Genomic DNA, 14,942 nt, shown 5'->3' with positions numbered 1-14,942 from the left:
TTATCAGGTACACCTGCTCGTTTATGTAACTATCTAATCAGCCAATCATGTGGCAGCGACTCAAAGCATAAAAGCATGCAGACATGGTCAAGAGGTTCAGAATGGGGAAGAAATGTGATCTAAGTGACTGATTTTGGAATAATTGATAGTGCCAGATGGGATGGTTTCAGTATCTCAGAAACTGCTGATCTGCTGGGATTTTCACACACAAGTCTCCAGAGTTTACAGAAAATAGTGCAAAAAATGAAAAAAATAACCAGTGAGAAGCAGTCCTTTGGGTGAAGATGCTGTGTTAATGAGAGGTCAGAGAACAGCCAGACTGGTTCAAGCAGCAGGAAGGTGACAGTAACTGAAGTGACTACATGTTACCACAGTGGTGTGCAGAAGAGTGTCTCTGAATGTACAAGATGTCGAACCTTGAAGTGGATGGGCTACAGCAGCAGAAGGATTGCACTGCTGTCCCTATTAAAGTGGCCACTGAGTGTATAGTTATTACAGTATGGAAGGAAACCATTCAGCCCTTCAAATGCATGCTTCTAACCAACAGACCAATCTCATCAGTGCCATTCCTCCTCTCATCATAATTCCCTGTCACTGTGCAATTTAATTTCTTACACCATCTCACTAATTTGCCTTTGATTCTTTTTTGCAGCACCCAGGGATAATTTACAGCAGCCAGTTAACCCACTGACCTTTTCATCAGAGCAGAGGAAAAGAGCTGATGATAGAGGTGTACAAGATGATTACAGGCATAGATAGAGAGTGACTTTTTTCCAGAGTGGAAATGGCTAATACAAGGGGGCATGATTCTAAAGTGATTGGCGGAAAGTATAGGGGGATGTCAGAGGTAAGTTTTCTACACAGAAGTGGTTGGTACATGAAACTCCCTGCCAGGGGTTGTGGTAGATGCAGATATATTAGAGGCATTTAAGAAACCCTGAGATGACTCCATGGATGGAAGAAAAATGGAGGGCTATGTAGGGAGGAAGGATTAGATTGATCTTATGCTTAATGGTTGGCCCAACATTGTGGGCCAAAGGGCCTGTACTACATTGTATCGTTTATGACCCTGTATGTACAATATTTAGGAGGAAACTGGAACACCCGGGGAAAACCTGTGTGTCAAATTGTGGTCACAATGAGAATGCACAAACTCCATACTCACACAGACACTGCCAGGGGTTGGGATTGAACCTGGGCCTCCAAAGTGGTGAGGTAGCAGTTCAAACTGCTGCGCCTCTGTGCTTTCGATACAAGTAAGCAGCACAATGCGTGCAAAAGAGGGAAGGTTTACTAAGAACAAGGCCGAGAGAGGGGTGCACCCAGTGAAGGCATCCCCTTTGTTTCAAGAGCCTGATGGTTGAGGGGTAATAACTGTTCCTGATGGTTTGAGTCCTGAGGTTTCTGTTCCTCCTTCCTGATGGCAGTAGCAAGAAGAAAGCAGTTCTCTGATATCTCTGATAATTGATGTTGCTTTCCTACGACCATGCTCTGTGAAGGTGTGCTCAGTGGTGGGGAGGGCTTTACCCGTGATGGACTGGGCTGTATCCACTACTTTTTGTAGGATTTTCTGTTCAAGGGCATTGGTGCTTCCATTCCATGTCGTGATGCAGCTGTGCTCCACCAGACATCTATAGAGGTTTGTCAGTTTTAGATGCTGAATCTTCGCAAACTCCTAAGGAATAAGAGGCACTGCCGTGCTTTCTTCATAATTGCACTTATATGCTGGACCCAGGGCAGGTCCTCTGAAATGAAAACATCCAGGAATTTAAAGTGGCTGACCTTACTCCCCAATGTGATTCCTTGACGAAGACTGACACATGAACCTCTGGTATCCACCTCCTGCAGTCAATACCAGTTCCTTGGGCTTGCTGACATTGAGTAAGAGGTTGTTGTGGCACCATTCAGCCAGATTTTCAATCTCTCTCCTATTATCACCATCTTTAATTCAGTCTAAGGCAGAGATGTCATCAGCAAACTTAAATATGGCATGGGAGCTGTGTTTAGGCACACACTCATAAGCAGAGCAGGGGACTAAGCACACAGTCTTGTGGTGTACCTGTGTTGATGGAGATTGTAGAGAAGATGTCATTGCCAATCCAAACTGACTGGGGTCTGCAAGTGAGGAAATTGAGAATCAAACTGCACAAGGACATACTGAGACCAAGGTCTTGAAGGTTATTGTTTAGTTACCTGCAAAAAAATGAATCCCAGGGTTGTAGTTGGTGAAATATATATGTACTCTGAACTTTTCTCTCACCTTAAATGCATGACCTCCAATGTTAGTCATTTCGACCCTGGGTGAAGTTATAAACATCTATCAGGTTTCCTCTCAGCCAGAAAAAACCCACATGAGTAAAACCTCTCCTTGTAGCACACGTTCGTCAATCCAGACAGCATCCTGGTAAGCCTCTTTGCACCCACTCCAAAGACTCTGCATCAGTCTTGTATTGGAGTGACCAGAATTGAATGCATTACTCTAGATGTGGCCTAGCTAGAGTTTTATAAAGCTGCAACATAACTTCCTAACTCTTGAACTCAATGTCTCATTTAGTAAAGGCAAGCCCTTCTAAATTCTTTACCATCATATAAATCTGTGCAGGCAGTTTTGGGAAGATATGGACTTGGACCCCACAATGCAAAGACATATAGGTTAGGATTGTAAGTTGTGGACATGCTGTTGGCACTAGAAGTGTGGTGACACTTGTGAGAAGACCCTAGCATATTCTGGCTGGTTTGATTTAATACAAATGACCCATTTCACTGTATGTTTCGATGTACATGGACTAGAAGGGCTGAGATGGCCTGTTTCCATGCTGTAATTGTTATATGGTTATACATGGCAAATAAAGCTAATCTCTTTAAATCTGTGTGTTAGTGGTGGAAGGAGGGAATGGTTAGGGGTATGGATGGTGTGGAGCCTCTTGAGAAGTATTGGAGCCACACTCATCCAGGCATGACTAGAGTATTCCACCTCACTCCAAACGGTGCCTTGTAGAGAAAGGTCTTTAAGTAACAGGAGGTGAGTCACACCATACCCACCATCTGACCTATTCTTGTAGCCATAACATTTGTGTGGCTGGTTTAGTTGAGTTTCTGGTCAATGGTGACCTCCTCCAGCTGTGATAATGTCAAGGGTGGGTGGTAAGACTCCCTTGTAGCCGTGGGAGCTGTGACACAGAGCCACGAAGCAGCATAGTGCAGAAAGGTGAAGGGTCTCGACCCAAAATGTCAGATTCTATTTCCCCTTGCAGATTTCTAAAGATGTACTGTGAAGAGCAATCTAACTGGTTGCATCACCATCTGGTATGGAGGGGCCACTGTCCAGGATTGGAAAAAGCTGCAAAAAGTTGTGAACGTAAGTCAGCTCCATCACAGGCACTAGACTCCCTAGCATCAAGGATATGTTTAAAAGGCAATGCCTTAAAAAGACTGCATCTATAATTAAGGGCCCTCACCATCTAGGACATTGCTACCATTAAGGAGGAGGTTCAGGAGTATGAAGACACACACTCAATGTTACAGGAACAGCTTCTTCTCCACCACCATCAGATTTCTGAATGAACAATGAACACTACCTCAATTTTTTTTTCTTTTTTGTTCTCTTTTTGCACCTGGAGAGACAGAGGCATGCCAGACAGTCAAAGTCTGCAGAAGAACTGTGTCAAGTTCTCCTAGATGCTTGGATCAACTTACCAGCCAATCTTCTAATAAAACTGCACAACAGGGTATCTAAATTGATGCAGTTTTAAAGGCAAAGGGTGGTCACAACAAATATTGCTTTGATGTAGGTTTTTTTTAACAGTTTACTGCTCTCTAAAGTATATTTCCTGATATTTATAAACTTTTCATTTGATTTATTTTTGAAAGCACCTTCGGTTTACAGACTTTTTTTCATGTACCTAAGACTTCTGCAGAGTACTGTATCCCACTGATATTAAATCGGATTCCGATTCTGAACAAGATGAGAGGAAGGAGTTTGAAAGAGGATCTGAGGGTTAAGTTAATTTACACAGGGAGTTATTGGAATGTGGAACGGACTGCCAGAGGAGATAGTTTCATGACACATGCAGTGATTCTGTTCTGATTCCCTTCACAGATGCTGCCTGATCCCCGAACTTCCTCCAGTAGTCTGATTTCAGCACAGAGGGAGGCTTTTTGACCTTCTGGGTCCATGTCAGGTCGACTCAACTAGCTCCAATGGCTCCCCACAGCTCTGCAAATTCTTTCCTTTTAAATAACTCACCCAGCTCTCCCTCGAACACTTAAGTCCACCTCCACAACTACCCCTGGCAGTATGGGGTGCCCTGCAGTCTTTGGAGTGCAATGCTTGCTCAGCATTGTACCGGGAGTGTAGGCCTGGATTACCATAGAACCATAGAACATTACGGCACAGTACAGGCCCTTCAGCCCTCCATGTTGTGCCGACCAATATAATCCTTAAAAAAAGTACTAAACCCACACTACCCCATAACCCTCCATTTTTCTTTCATCCATGTGCCTGTCCAAGAGGCTCTTAAATACCCCTAATGTTTTAGCCTCCATCACCATCCCTGGCAAGTCATTCCAGGCACTCACAACCCTCTGTGTAAACTACTTCCCTCCCTTAATTTTGCACCTATGCTTGGATTGTTGAGCTTAACTCTCTGCAGTGGGATTTGAAGCCACAAGCTTCTGACTCACACAGGCCAGAGAGCTAACCGCGGCTGGCACTGTCGCCCGACTTGGCTCTGCATGATGTGTATTTGAGTTTCAGTGATGGTATAAAGTGGGCGTGTGAAGCTTCCTAATGTAGTACTACGGCAGCCATGAAACAAAAAAATGCAATTTTAAACATAAAAAAATTCTACAGTTGCTGGAAATCCAGAACAATACACATGTGCTGATTAAGGGTCTCCGATGGAAATATTGACTGTTCATACCCCTCCATAGATGCTGACTGAAAATGTTGAATTCCTCCAACATTTTGAGTGTGTTACAATACCTTTTTAATTGTTCTTAAGGTATTAGGCTTGGTGTACAGAAAATCAAAGGTGACGCAGCACAAAGAAGTGACTACGGCAAGTGATAGATTACTTATTATATTAATGATCAAGTAATACAAAGAGTAGAAATTACAGTCTACCAGAGTAAAATCGGTGATATCATATCACCATTAAAAACACGACTGGTTCTCTCAAGTTCACATTGTGGGGAAGGAGTTTTTTATTCTGAGACTAAACATGACTACTTGCATAGTGCTCTGTTGCCACAGACGAGACTCCAGTCCCCATCTGCCCCAAACCCACAGACAGGGGTCCTGAACTGCAAGTTCAGCACCGAAAAGCTGCAGATGTTGTAAATCTAACATCAGGACTGCACAGTTGCACAGCAGTTAGTATAACACTACTGCAGTAGCAGCTACCCGGGTTCAATTCCCGCTGCCATCTACAAGTAGATTGTACATTCTCCCCACAACTGTTTGGTTTCCTCTGGATGCCCCGGTTCCCTCCCACAGCCCAAAGATGTACTGGTTAGTAGGTTAATTGGTCACATGGGTGTAATTGAGAAGCGTGGGTTTGCTGGGCCGGAAGGGCCTGTCACCGTGCTGTATCTCTACATAAAATAAAAAAATAAATGAAATAATCAGCAGGTCAGACCACAACTGTGGGAAGAGCAACAAAGTTAACATTTCAGGTTGAAGACTCTTAGTCAGATCTGACAAAGTTCCCTTTTTATTTTATTTACTTAGACTCTTAGTCAGATCTGACAAACTTCCCTTTTTATTTTATTTACTTTTTATTACACAGTGTGGAACAGGCCACACCGCCCAGAAATCTATCGATTTAACTCTAGTGTAATCACAGGACAGTTTACAATTAACCTAATAACCAATATGTCTTTGGACTGTAGCAGGAAACCGGAGCACCCGGAGGAAACCGACATGGTCACAGAGAAAGTGTATAAACTCCTTACAGGCAGCACTGGAATTGAACTCCAAACTTCAATGCTGCAAGCTGTAATAGCGTCGCAGCTAACCACACTACCGTGGCGCCCCACAGCCACTGTACTTCTGACCTGAAATGTTGACTCTCACAGATGCGGCCTGACTGGCTGTCTCTACTTTAGGAAGGCAGGTGGGGAACTTTCCTTAACTAGCTGAAGCACAGAGCACGAGAGCAGAAACGTTGGATCTGTGTACAATTTAGATCGCACTTTGAGCACTGCAGCACAGATCACCACCTTACAGGAAAGCTGCGACTCTTTGGAGAGGGCGCAGAGGAAGACTCATGGAGGTGTTGCCAGGAACTTGGCAAAGATTAGACCACAAAGTGACTGATTCCTGGAATGTGCTGCCAGACGCGGTGGTGGAATCAGATACAATCACTACGTCTGAGGAACTTCGACAGACTCTTAAGTTGGCCAGGCAGAGTGCGGGATATGGTCCTAATGTAGGCGAACAGCATCAGTGTAGAAAGGCAATGGATGTGGTGGGTCAAAGGGTCTGCTCTAAGGAAAGAGCAGACAGTTTGGAACTGTTTACTTTGATGTGATTAATATAATTTATATATAATTAAGAAGTGCTTTGGTGGAATCAATAGGAAGGAAACATCCTTAGCATTTTGATGTAATTAATGAAAGTATTAAAGAGCTGAAGAATTTTTTTTCCATCAGGGGGGTGATGGGGGGGGGTCTTCAAATCACTGTCTGAAACAGGGACAAACACTCTCCCCACATTTAAATACCACTTGTGTGTGTTCTTGAAGGAACATAGAGCCAGTGCTGGGAGACAGGACTTCCCTTTTGAAGAAGATTGGTTTTATTTTGCCCTGTTTATTTCCCATTGTTCTCTGTGGTTGACCCTCTGCCTGAAAGGTCACAGAGTGTAGATACTACCGTGCAGCAACCATCTCCTCATGCTGAGGGATGTGAGGGAGGAGGCAGCAGCCATGCAAACTCTCTCTCTCTCTCTCTCTCTCTCTTTCACATGCACTCTGCAACCACTCCGGAGATTACTCAGGGCGTGTGGTGTGCAGAGCTGCGGACAGGAGAAGGACTGCTGGTTTCCAGAATCACATCAGCGAGCTGCAGGGGGGCGGGTAACAGTGCGGCTATCGCTGACATCGCGGCCTCAGCATCCCGGCCCACCCGGAAACAACAGGCGCGGTGCAAAGCAAGCTGCTGCTCACTCAGCAGAAACCATCATTGACAGTTTCCGAAGTGCACTGCATGGTTTTCATACCCTTGGCCAATCAGTGGGAGGAGGAAGAGGGAGGGCAGGGCAGGCCAGCCAACTAGCATATAGCAGGACTGATCATTTGGAGGCTGAGGGATAGATGCTGGATGCAGCACACTAGGAAGAACTCTTTCCTCCTATCGCTTTGCTCTTTTTACAGTCATACAGCACAGGAATGGGCCCTTTCAGCCCACCAAGCACAAGCCAAGATGCGAACATGTGTTACCCTGCATTTGATCTTTTGGCTTTTTAATTATCTCCATAAATCCTTAAGTGCTTCCACCAGCTCCTCAGATAGTAGGCAGTCTCCGGCTGAAACCATTTCCCTTCTTCCCCCCTCTACACCTCCTCCCGCTCACCTTAAACTACCCAGGGGCTAGGCTTTAGGCCTTGTCTTAAAAACTGCATCTCCAACAGTGCTGGCCTTCTCTCAGCATCACTGCTCCTCGAACACTGGGTCCATCCTTCCCCCCTCCCCCACAGTGTAACCCTCTCTCGTCACCCTCTCTCACAGTGTAACACTCTCTCCTTACCCCTTCCCACAGTGTAACACTTCTCAAAGTTCCTAAGAGTGAACACCATCCTGCCCTGGTCCAATCATGTAGACATGAAGACATCTGCTTTCTCAGGAGGCTAAAGAAATTTGGCATTTCGTTGTTGACCATACATATTTTTCTTGATGCATTATAGAAAGCATCCTATCCAGATGGATTACCACTTGATACGGCAATTCCTCTGCCCGTCACCACAAAAACAGCAGAGAGTTATGGAAATAGCCTCGTCCCCTGCATGCACTCTATACTTTTCGCTGCCTCAGTAAAGATACCAACATAATCCAAGATCCCACCCATCCCAGATATTCCCTCTTCTCCCTCTCCCAAGCCTGAAAGCATGTACCACCAGGCTCAAGAACGGTTTATACCCCACAGTAAAGGAGTATTGCACAGTTCCCTAGTCCAATAAGATTCACTCAACCTCACAACCTACCTCATTACGATCTTGCACTTTATCGTTTACCTACACTGCACTTTCTCTGTAGCTGTTACACTTTGAGCCATTGAGAGCATCTTTACACGGAGTACTGGAGCAGGAAAGCAGATCTATCATCAGGGACCTCCACCACCAAGGCCATGCTCTCTTCCAGCTGCTGCCATTAGGAAGAAGGTACAGGAGCTTCAGAACCCACACCTTCAGGTTCAGCAACAGTTATTACTCTTCAGGCTCTTGAACCAGAAGGGACAACTTCACTTGCCCCATCACTGAACTGTTTCCACAACCTATAAACTCATTTTCAAGGACTCTTCATCTCAAGATCTTGATATCTATGTATCTATTTATTTATTATTTTGTCTTTCATATTTGTACATTTTGTTCGCTTCTGTACACTGGTTGCTTGTCTGGTCTGTTGCGTGCTGTGCTTCATTGATACTACTGTGTTTTTTAAATTTACTGTGAATGCCTGCAATAAAATGAATCTCAGGGTTGTATATGGTGACATATATGTACTTTGATAATAAATTTACTTTGAACTTCGTTCTGCATTCTACAATGTTTTCCCTTGTACTATCTCAATGCTCTAATCTTTATGAATAGTATACAAAACAAGCTTTTCACTGTATCTCAGTAACAAAAAAATTCTAGTTCCAGTTCCTTACCGCCCTCCCACAGCACAGTTCTCTCTCCACACCACCCATTTTGATCACTTTGCATTAAAACAGATTTTTTTTTGTTCTAATGACAATCAACTTGACTTTCACTGCAGCAGAACACAGAAGAGAACACGACTCAGTCCATCAAGCCTGCCCCATCATTCAATAGAACCACAGTTGATCTCCACTTTTGTGCCAATTCCCAAGGACCTTCAATACTTCTATCTTCCAAATATTTATCAATCTCTACTATAATTTGACCTAGCCTCCACAGCTGCAGAGTTCCAGAGCTTCACTACCATCTGAGAAGAGGAAATACAAGAGACTGCAAGCTGAAGCAATGCACAAGGTGCTGAAGGAACTCAGCGGTCAGGCATGATGCATTCTGGTATTTAAATCCAAGGTTCTTTTAGAAGTCAGAAACAAGGCATAAAACTTGTTGTTTCATGATCGTTTTACCAAGAGTTGATAGAACAAAGAGAACAGGAAAAGATCAGTGATAGGGATATTACTATTGGAAGAATAGAGAAATTGAAGAAAGCACCTAGCATAAAATGGCTACCCAAAGTTAAGAAAAGTTCCATTCAAATCCATAGATAAAAGACGACCAATTAGAAAATAGTCAATACTGAGTAAAATTATCCAATGAGAAAACACTTATTCATTTAATGAAGTACAGAGAGGCTTTCAGAATTATACTTTGTATGGTGACTAGAGGCATATCAAACTGCCATGCATATAAAGGCTACTTAATACACAAGCAGATCATTGTTAAACTGCAAAGAAAATGACAATTAAAATTAAACAGTTGGATTCAGCAGTCATTATCTACGGAGGAAAATGGACACTGACATTTTGGGCCGAGCCCTTTGTCTGAAGTGCTCTGCAAAAAGATCTCCCGCCAATGGATACATCTCAACTTTGCCATTAGAATCCTATATATTTGAATAAGATCAAGCATTCCCCCCACCCCCAAACACTCAGTGATTCAGAAAAAGCTTTCTCCCTACCACCATCTGATTTTTTAACAGTCCATCAACACTATCTCATTATTTTTATTTTTGTAAGTTATAGTAATTTTACAGTACTGTGCAAAAAGCCTTAACACACACACACACACACACCTCACCCACAGTGCCTAAGACAAAAGATGTTGGGCACGGCGAGCGTGGAGTACCACAAGAGGGGTGTGGACAGGTTGCAGAGAAGTAACGCCGGGGCAGAGGGGTGGCACAGGGTGTAGACACACCCAGCCCTGAGGTACCAGGTGAGGTCATTTGATTCCGAACAATTGGTTTATTGATCATTACAGAATGTCTTTCTAGTGCTTTCTGCTCCCTCCCGCCCCGCCCCCTTCCCACTATCAATCCACAATACAGATCCATATCAGAATCAAGTTTATCATCATTCACATATATCATGATAATTTTTTTGCAGCAACATTACAGTGCAATACATAAAATTACTACAATACAGTGCAAAAGTCTTCGGTTCCTCAGGCTTTTGGACAGTACTGTACATTTCTGGACTGTACTGCTGCCACAAAAGCAACAAATTTCATGTTATCTGAGTCAGTGACAATAAATCTGATTCTGATTGACCAAAATGCCTTTTTCAAAAACTCCCTTCAGGAAAGCACTTTCTGATGATTAAAAGAAAACTTCATGCCATCTTAAAAATGTTATCTGCCAGGTATTTAATCTGATCAACCATTCCAGTTACCACCCCATCCCCTCTCTCTGTTACCCCATCACTGCAGTGCACACACTTTTTATAATGCTGTTTATTATGTAAATACATTGCATGTTGTTTATGCTAGTACTTATGCACATTTTATTTCATATCCACACTTTAACCTCTAACTTTATTTTTATGTAATTCTTTAACTGATGAATAGTGTTGTTTGTGGTGCATGTTGTGCCCTAACCAACACACTACAACAAACTCCTAATACATGTAAAAGTATTTTGGCAATAAAGTTGATTCTTGATCCAAGGAGTAGAAACCCAATCTGTCTATTTTGATAGGAGAAACCTCATGTCTCAGGAGTTATCCTAGTGAATCTGCTTTCAATGCCATTATATCCTTGCATTTGACCATAAGACCAGATGACATAGGAGCAGAATTGGGCCACTCGGCTTATCAAGTCTGCTCCACCACCCCGTCATGAATTATTATCCTTCTGAACCCCATTCTCCTGCCTTCTCCCTGTAACCTCCATTGCCTTGACTAATCAAAAACCTATCAACCTCTGCTTTAAATATACCCAATGACTTGATTCACCACCCTCTGGCTAAATAAATTTCTCATCTCTGTTCTAAATGGATATCCCTCTATTCTGAGGCTGTGCCTTCTGACCTTAGACTTCCCCACTATAGGGAACATCTTTTCCACTCCCACTCTCTCTAGGCTTTTCAATATTCAATATTCTTAGGAGTAGGATATGCACAGTGTTCCTGATGTGGCCTCACCAGCGTGCTGTACATCTGTATTCTTAAACTCCAGTCCCTTTGTAATAAAGGTATACATGCCATTGCGTCGGGGATGGGGGACCCAATACACAATTCACACTGTCACCTTACTGGGCATAGGGAAAAAAAGTCAACCACCAATTCTTCTGTTCACCAACTATTACGGTTTCAAGTCAAAATATAAAAGTCTTCCACAAGTAACATCAGGGAGAGAAACAATCTGGCTGTTATCTCTCTGCGTTTTTATCTCAATCTGTGGGAGTACTGAATTTGTCAGAAGTGAAAGGCAGATTATCTCTCTGGTATAATTGCACAGCCAAACTGAGTAGATAGAGCTCAGATACTGATCAGCCATGGTGGGAGAGGCCCCTGGGGCTGAATGGCCTGCTATTGCTGGCCCTGATCCCTGTGAGCCTCCTCCCTTGGGAGCCCAGATGCTTTCCCTGTACTTTAAGGTAATTTCACATTGCTTACTGCAAGCAGACTGACTTTATACGGTGCTTGGGTTTCATAGGTTAAGGGTGAAAGGTGAAATGTTTAAGGGGAACACGAGGAGGAACTTCACTCAGAGGGTGGTGAAAGTGTGGAATGAGTTGCCAATGGGAGTGGTGAACACGGGTTTGATTTCAGCATTTAAGAAACATTTGGATAGGTACATGGATGGGAGGGGGATGAAGGGCTATGGTCCAGGTGCAAATTGATGGGACTAGGCAGATTAATGGTTCAGCACAGACTAGATGGGCCAAAGGGTCTATTTCCATGCTGTAGTGTTCTAAAGCAGCCCTTTTGTTCTGAGTCAGGAGGGAATATGCAGATGCTGCAGAATTAGGGGTCAGACAGTAGTATTGTCAGAGAGCTCAAACATATACAAGGTTTGCATGGGGGTGAATGATGTTGGTTTAAGCTCACCAGGAAGGACAGTCACTTTCTACAGCAAATGTGTGTTATCTACAAGATCACACATTATCTACATTGTCTACAGACAGAAGGATATTACATTATCTACTAGCAGAGGATCATTACATTGTCTACAGGCAGAGAGACATTACATTGTCTACAGGTAGAGAGACATTACTTTGTCGTCTATAGGGAGAGTGATGTTACACTGTCTATAGGCAGAAAGACGTTATGAACAGGTAGGAAATGTGTTATATACGGGTGGAGAAATATTTTATGTATAGGTAACAGGGCACTATGTACAGGCAAAGAGATCTAGTTGTGCGCAGGAAGAAGAAAACATTATTGATTGAATCAAGTTACATCAGAATTTCAGAGCTACTTTGAAGTGTTGTTGAGTGAATGAATGAGAGTGTGAGAGAGAGAGAGCGAGAGAGAGAGAAAGAGAACAAAGGGGATTAAACTAATAGGCTTTGAAAACATTAAAAAATTATTTTACTCATTGTGAGCGGGGTGGTAATGAGGGAATACTGCACCATAGGAGTGACAGCACTAAGGCAGCTCCACATTAGAGGATGGGCAAGGCTAAGGGAGCATCACACAGACAGGTCAGAGCCAAGGGTCCTTTTTCTCTTCAGGTGTTAAACAGAGGTTATACCGTGCTCCCTTGGATGGAAATAAACATCGTATAGTGAGTCTTCCTGGGTCCTACCTGGGTTTTCAACCATGCAAAACATATACAAAATATGAGAGAAACACAGCAGTTCAGGCAGGATCTATGGAAAGGAATAATGAGTCAATGTTTCTGGCTGAGACCCCTCATCATGCTTTTAGACCATAAGATATAGGAGCAGAATTAGGACATTTGCCCCTACGTGTCTGTTCCACCATTTCATCATAGTTGATCCACTCTCCCGCTCCAATCTCCTACCTTCTTCATGTATTCCTTCATGTCCTGACCAATGAAGAATTTATCAACCTCTGTTTTAAATACTTGGCCTCCACAGTCGCCTGTGGCAACGAATTCCACAGATTCACCACTCTTTGACTAAATAAATTCCTCCTTACCTCCATTATAAAAGGATGCCCCTCTATTCTGGGGCTGTGTCTTCTGGCCTTAGACTGCCCCACCACAGGAAACATCCTTTCCGCATCCACTCTATTGAGGCTATCAATAGATTTCAATGAGGTCACCCCTCATTCTTCTGAATTCCAATGAGCACAGGCCCAGAGCCATCAAACTTTCTTCATACGACAAGCCTTTCAATCCCAGAATAATTTCCAGGAACCTCCTCTGAATCCTCTCTAATGTCAACACATCCTTTCTTAGATAAAGGGCCCAAAACTGCTCACAACACTCCACAACACTCACCAGCACTTTACAAAGACTCAAAAGTTACATCTTTGCCTTTATATTCCAGTCCTCTTGAAAAGAATGCTAACATTACATTTGTCTTCTGCACCATCGACTCAACCTGCAAATTAACCATTAGGAAATCCTGCCCAAGGACTCCCAAGTCCCTTTGCATTTTAGATATTTGAATTTTCTCTCCATTTTGAAAATATTCCACCCTTTTGTTTCTTCTACCAAAGAGCATAACTATACACTTCCCAACAGTGCTCCATCTGCCACGTCTCTGCCCATTCTCCTAATCTAAGTCCTTCTGCTTCCTCAAAACTACCTGTCCCACCAACTATCTCCGTATCGTCTGCAAATTTTGCCATAAAGCCATCAATTCCGTCAAATTTCACTGACATATTTTCAATCATGAGGCTCTTCTTGGGATCTTACTATACACTATTTGGCAGTCAGAATGCACACATTGCAATAGTGGCCTTGTGATGTAGAGAGAAGTGTAAAACTTGCAAAAGGAGGCATTTCCTCTCCCAGTCACTCCCTTCCTTCAGATATCCAAATGCACCCCCCACCCCCCCCCCCCCCCACTGTTGTCTTAGGCGAGATCTACATGGGTCTGGGTAAGGAATCACCTGGTTTGAGCAAACGTGCCTTTACAGCAATTTCAGAGATAACGGGAGATAAAGTGCGTGCCTCAGCTCCCTGTCACAGTTCCTTCACTGACACAGAAGCAAACAAAAGAAATATACGAATCAGAAATACCTCTACTGATACCCAACATCAGTTTAGGCTGACCCACAATTACCAAAGTTTCTCATTTGTGCCTTGAATTAAAAGATTTTATTTGAAACAATGGGAATAGGAATTAGAGTCACAAAGAATTTGGTTTGCAACAGAATGTGCGTCCTACCTGTACAGAGACTGTGGTGCTCCATGGTGGTAATATCATCAACTGCATTGTGTACAGGAAGCGATGTCTCCATAAATTCCTCACTGACAATGGGCGGCTGATATTTCCCTTCAAGAAGCAGGCATGGGTAAAGGCTACATCAAACACGTGTTCAGAAGTGTGTGTGTGTGTGTGTGTGTGTGAGAGAGTGAGAGAGAGCGCTATTAAAATTAGATCACAGAATAAACTGCCTTTAATTGTGTGTCAAGCGTAGTTGCAAAGCTTTATCAAACTACTCTGCACTTGTTTGTACATGAGAGAGATATTTCATCTATGCAACCTCTCTGTAATGCAGGAGATTAATCTGGGAAGCTTTTAAAAAAATTAAAGTTTCAATAATGAGCAAAATTAATCCATGAGGCTTTAAAAATAATTTAACATACATAATGTAGCAATTTAATCT

At 43.1% G+C, this 14,942-nt stretch overlaps 1 protein-coding gene across 1 annotated transcript in view; it reads right to left on the bottom strand.

The window, feature by feature from the left end:
- The window catches only part of LOC132398862 (nuclear receptor ROR-alpha A-like), a 179,632-nt gene extending 165,011 nt beyond the window's left edge, over positions 1-14,621 (bottom strand). The window contains exon 1 of the mRNA XM_059978698.1: positions 14,501-14,621. Coding sequence (XP_059834681.1) covers positions 14,501-14,573 — 73 coding nt within the window. The 5' untranslated portion in view covers positions 14,574-14,621. The remainder of the gene's footprint in view (positions 1-14,500) is intronic.
- Positions 14,622-14,942: the final 321 nt, after the last annotated feature.

This window comes from Hypanus sabinus, chromosome 9 (assembly GCF_030144855.1).
Source record: "Hypanus sabinus isolate sHypSab1 chromosome 9, sHypSab1.hap1, whole genome shotgun sequence".
In the NCBI taxonomy this organism is placed as follows: Eukaryota; Metazoa; Chordata; class Chondrichthyes; order Myliobatiformes; family Dasyatidae; genus Hypanus; species Hypanus sabinus.
The sequence above is the reverse complement of the archived record's forward strand: the minus strand, read 5'-3'. Positions and strand labels throughout refer to the sequence as shown.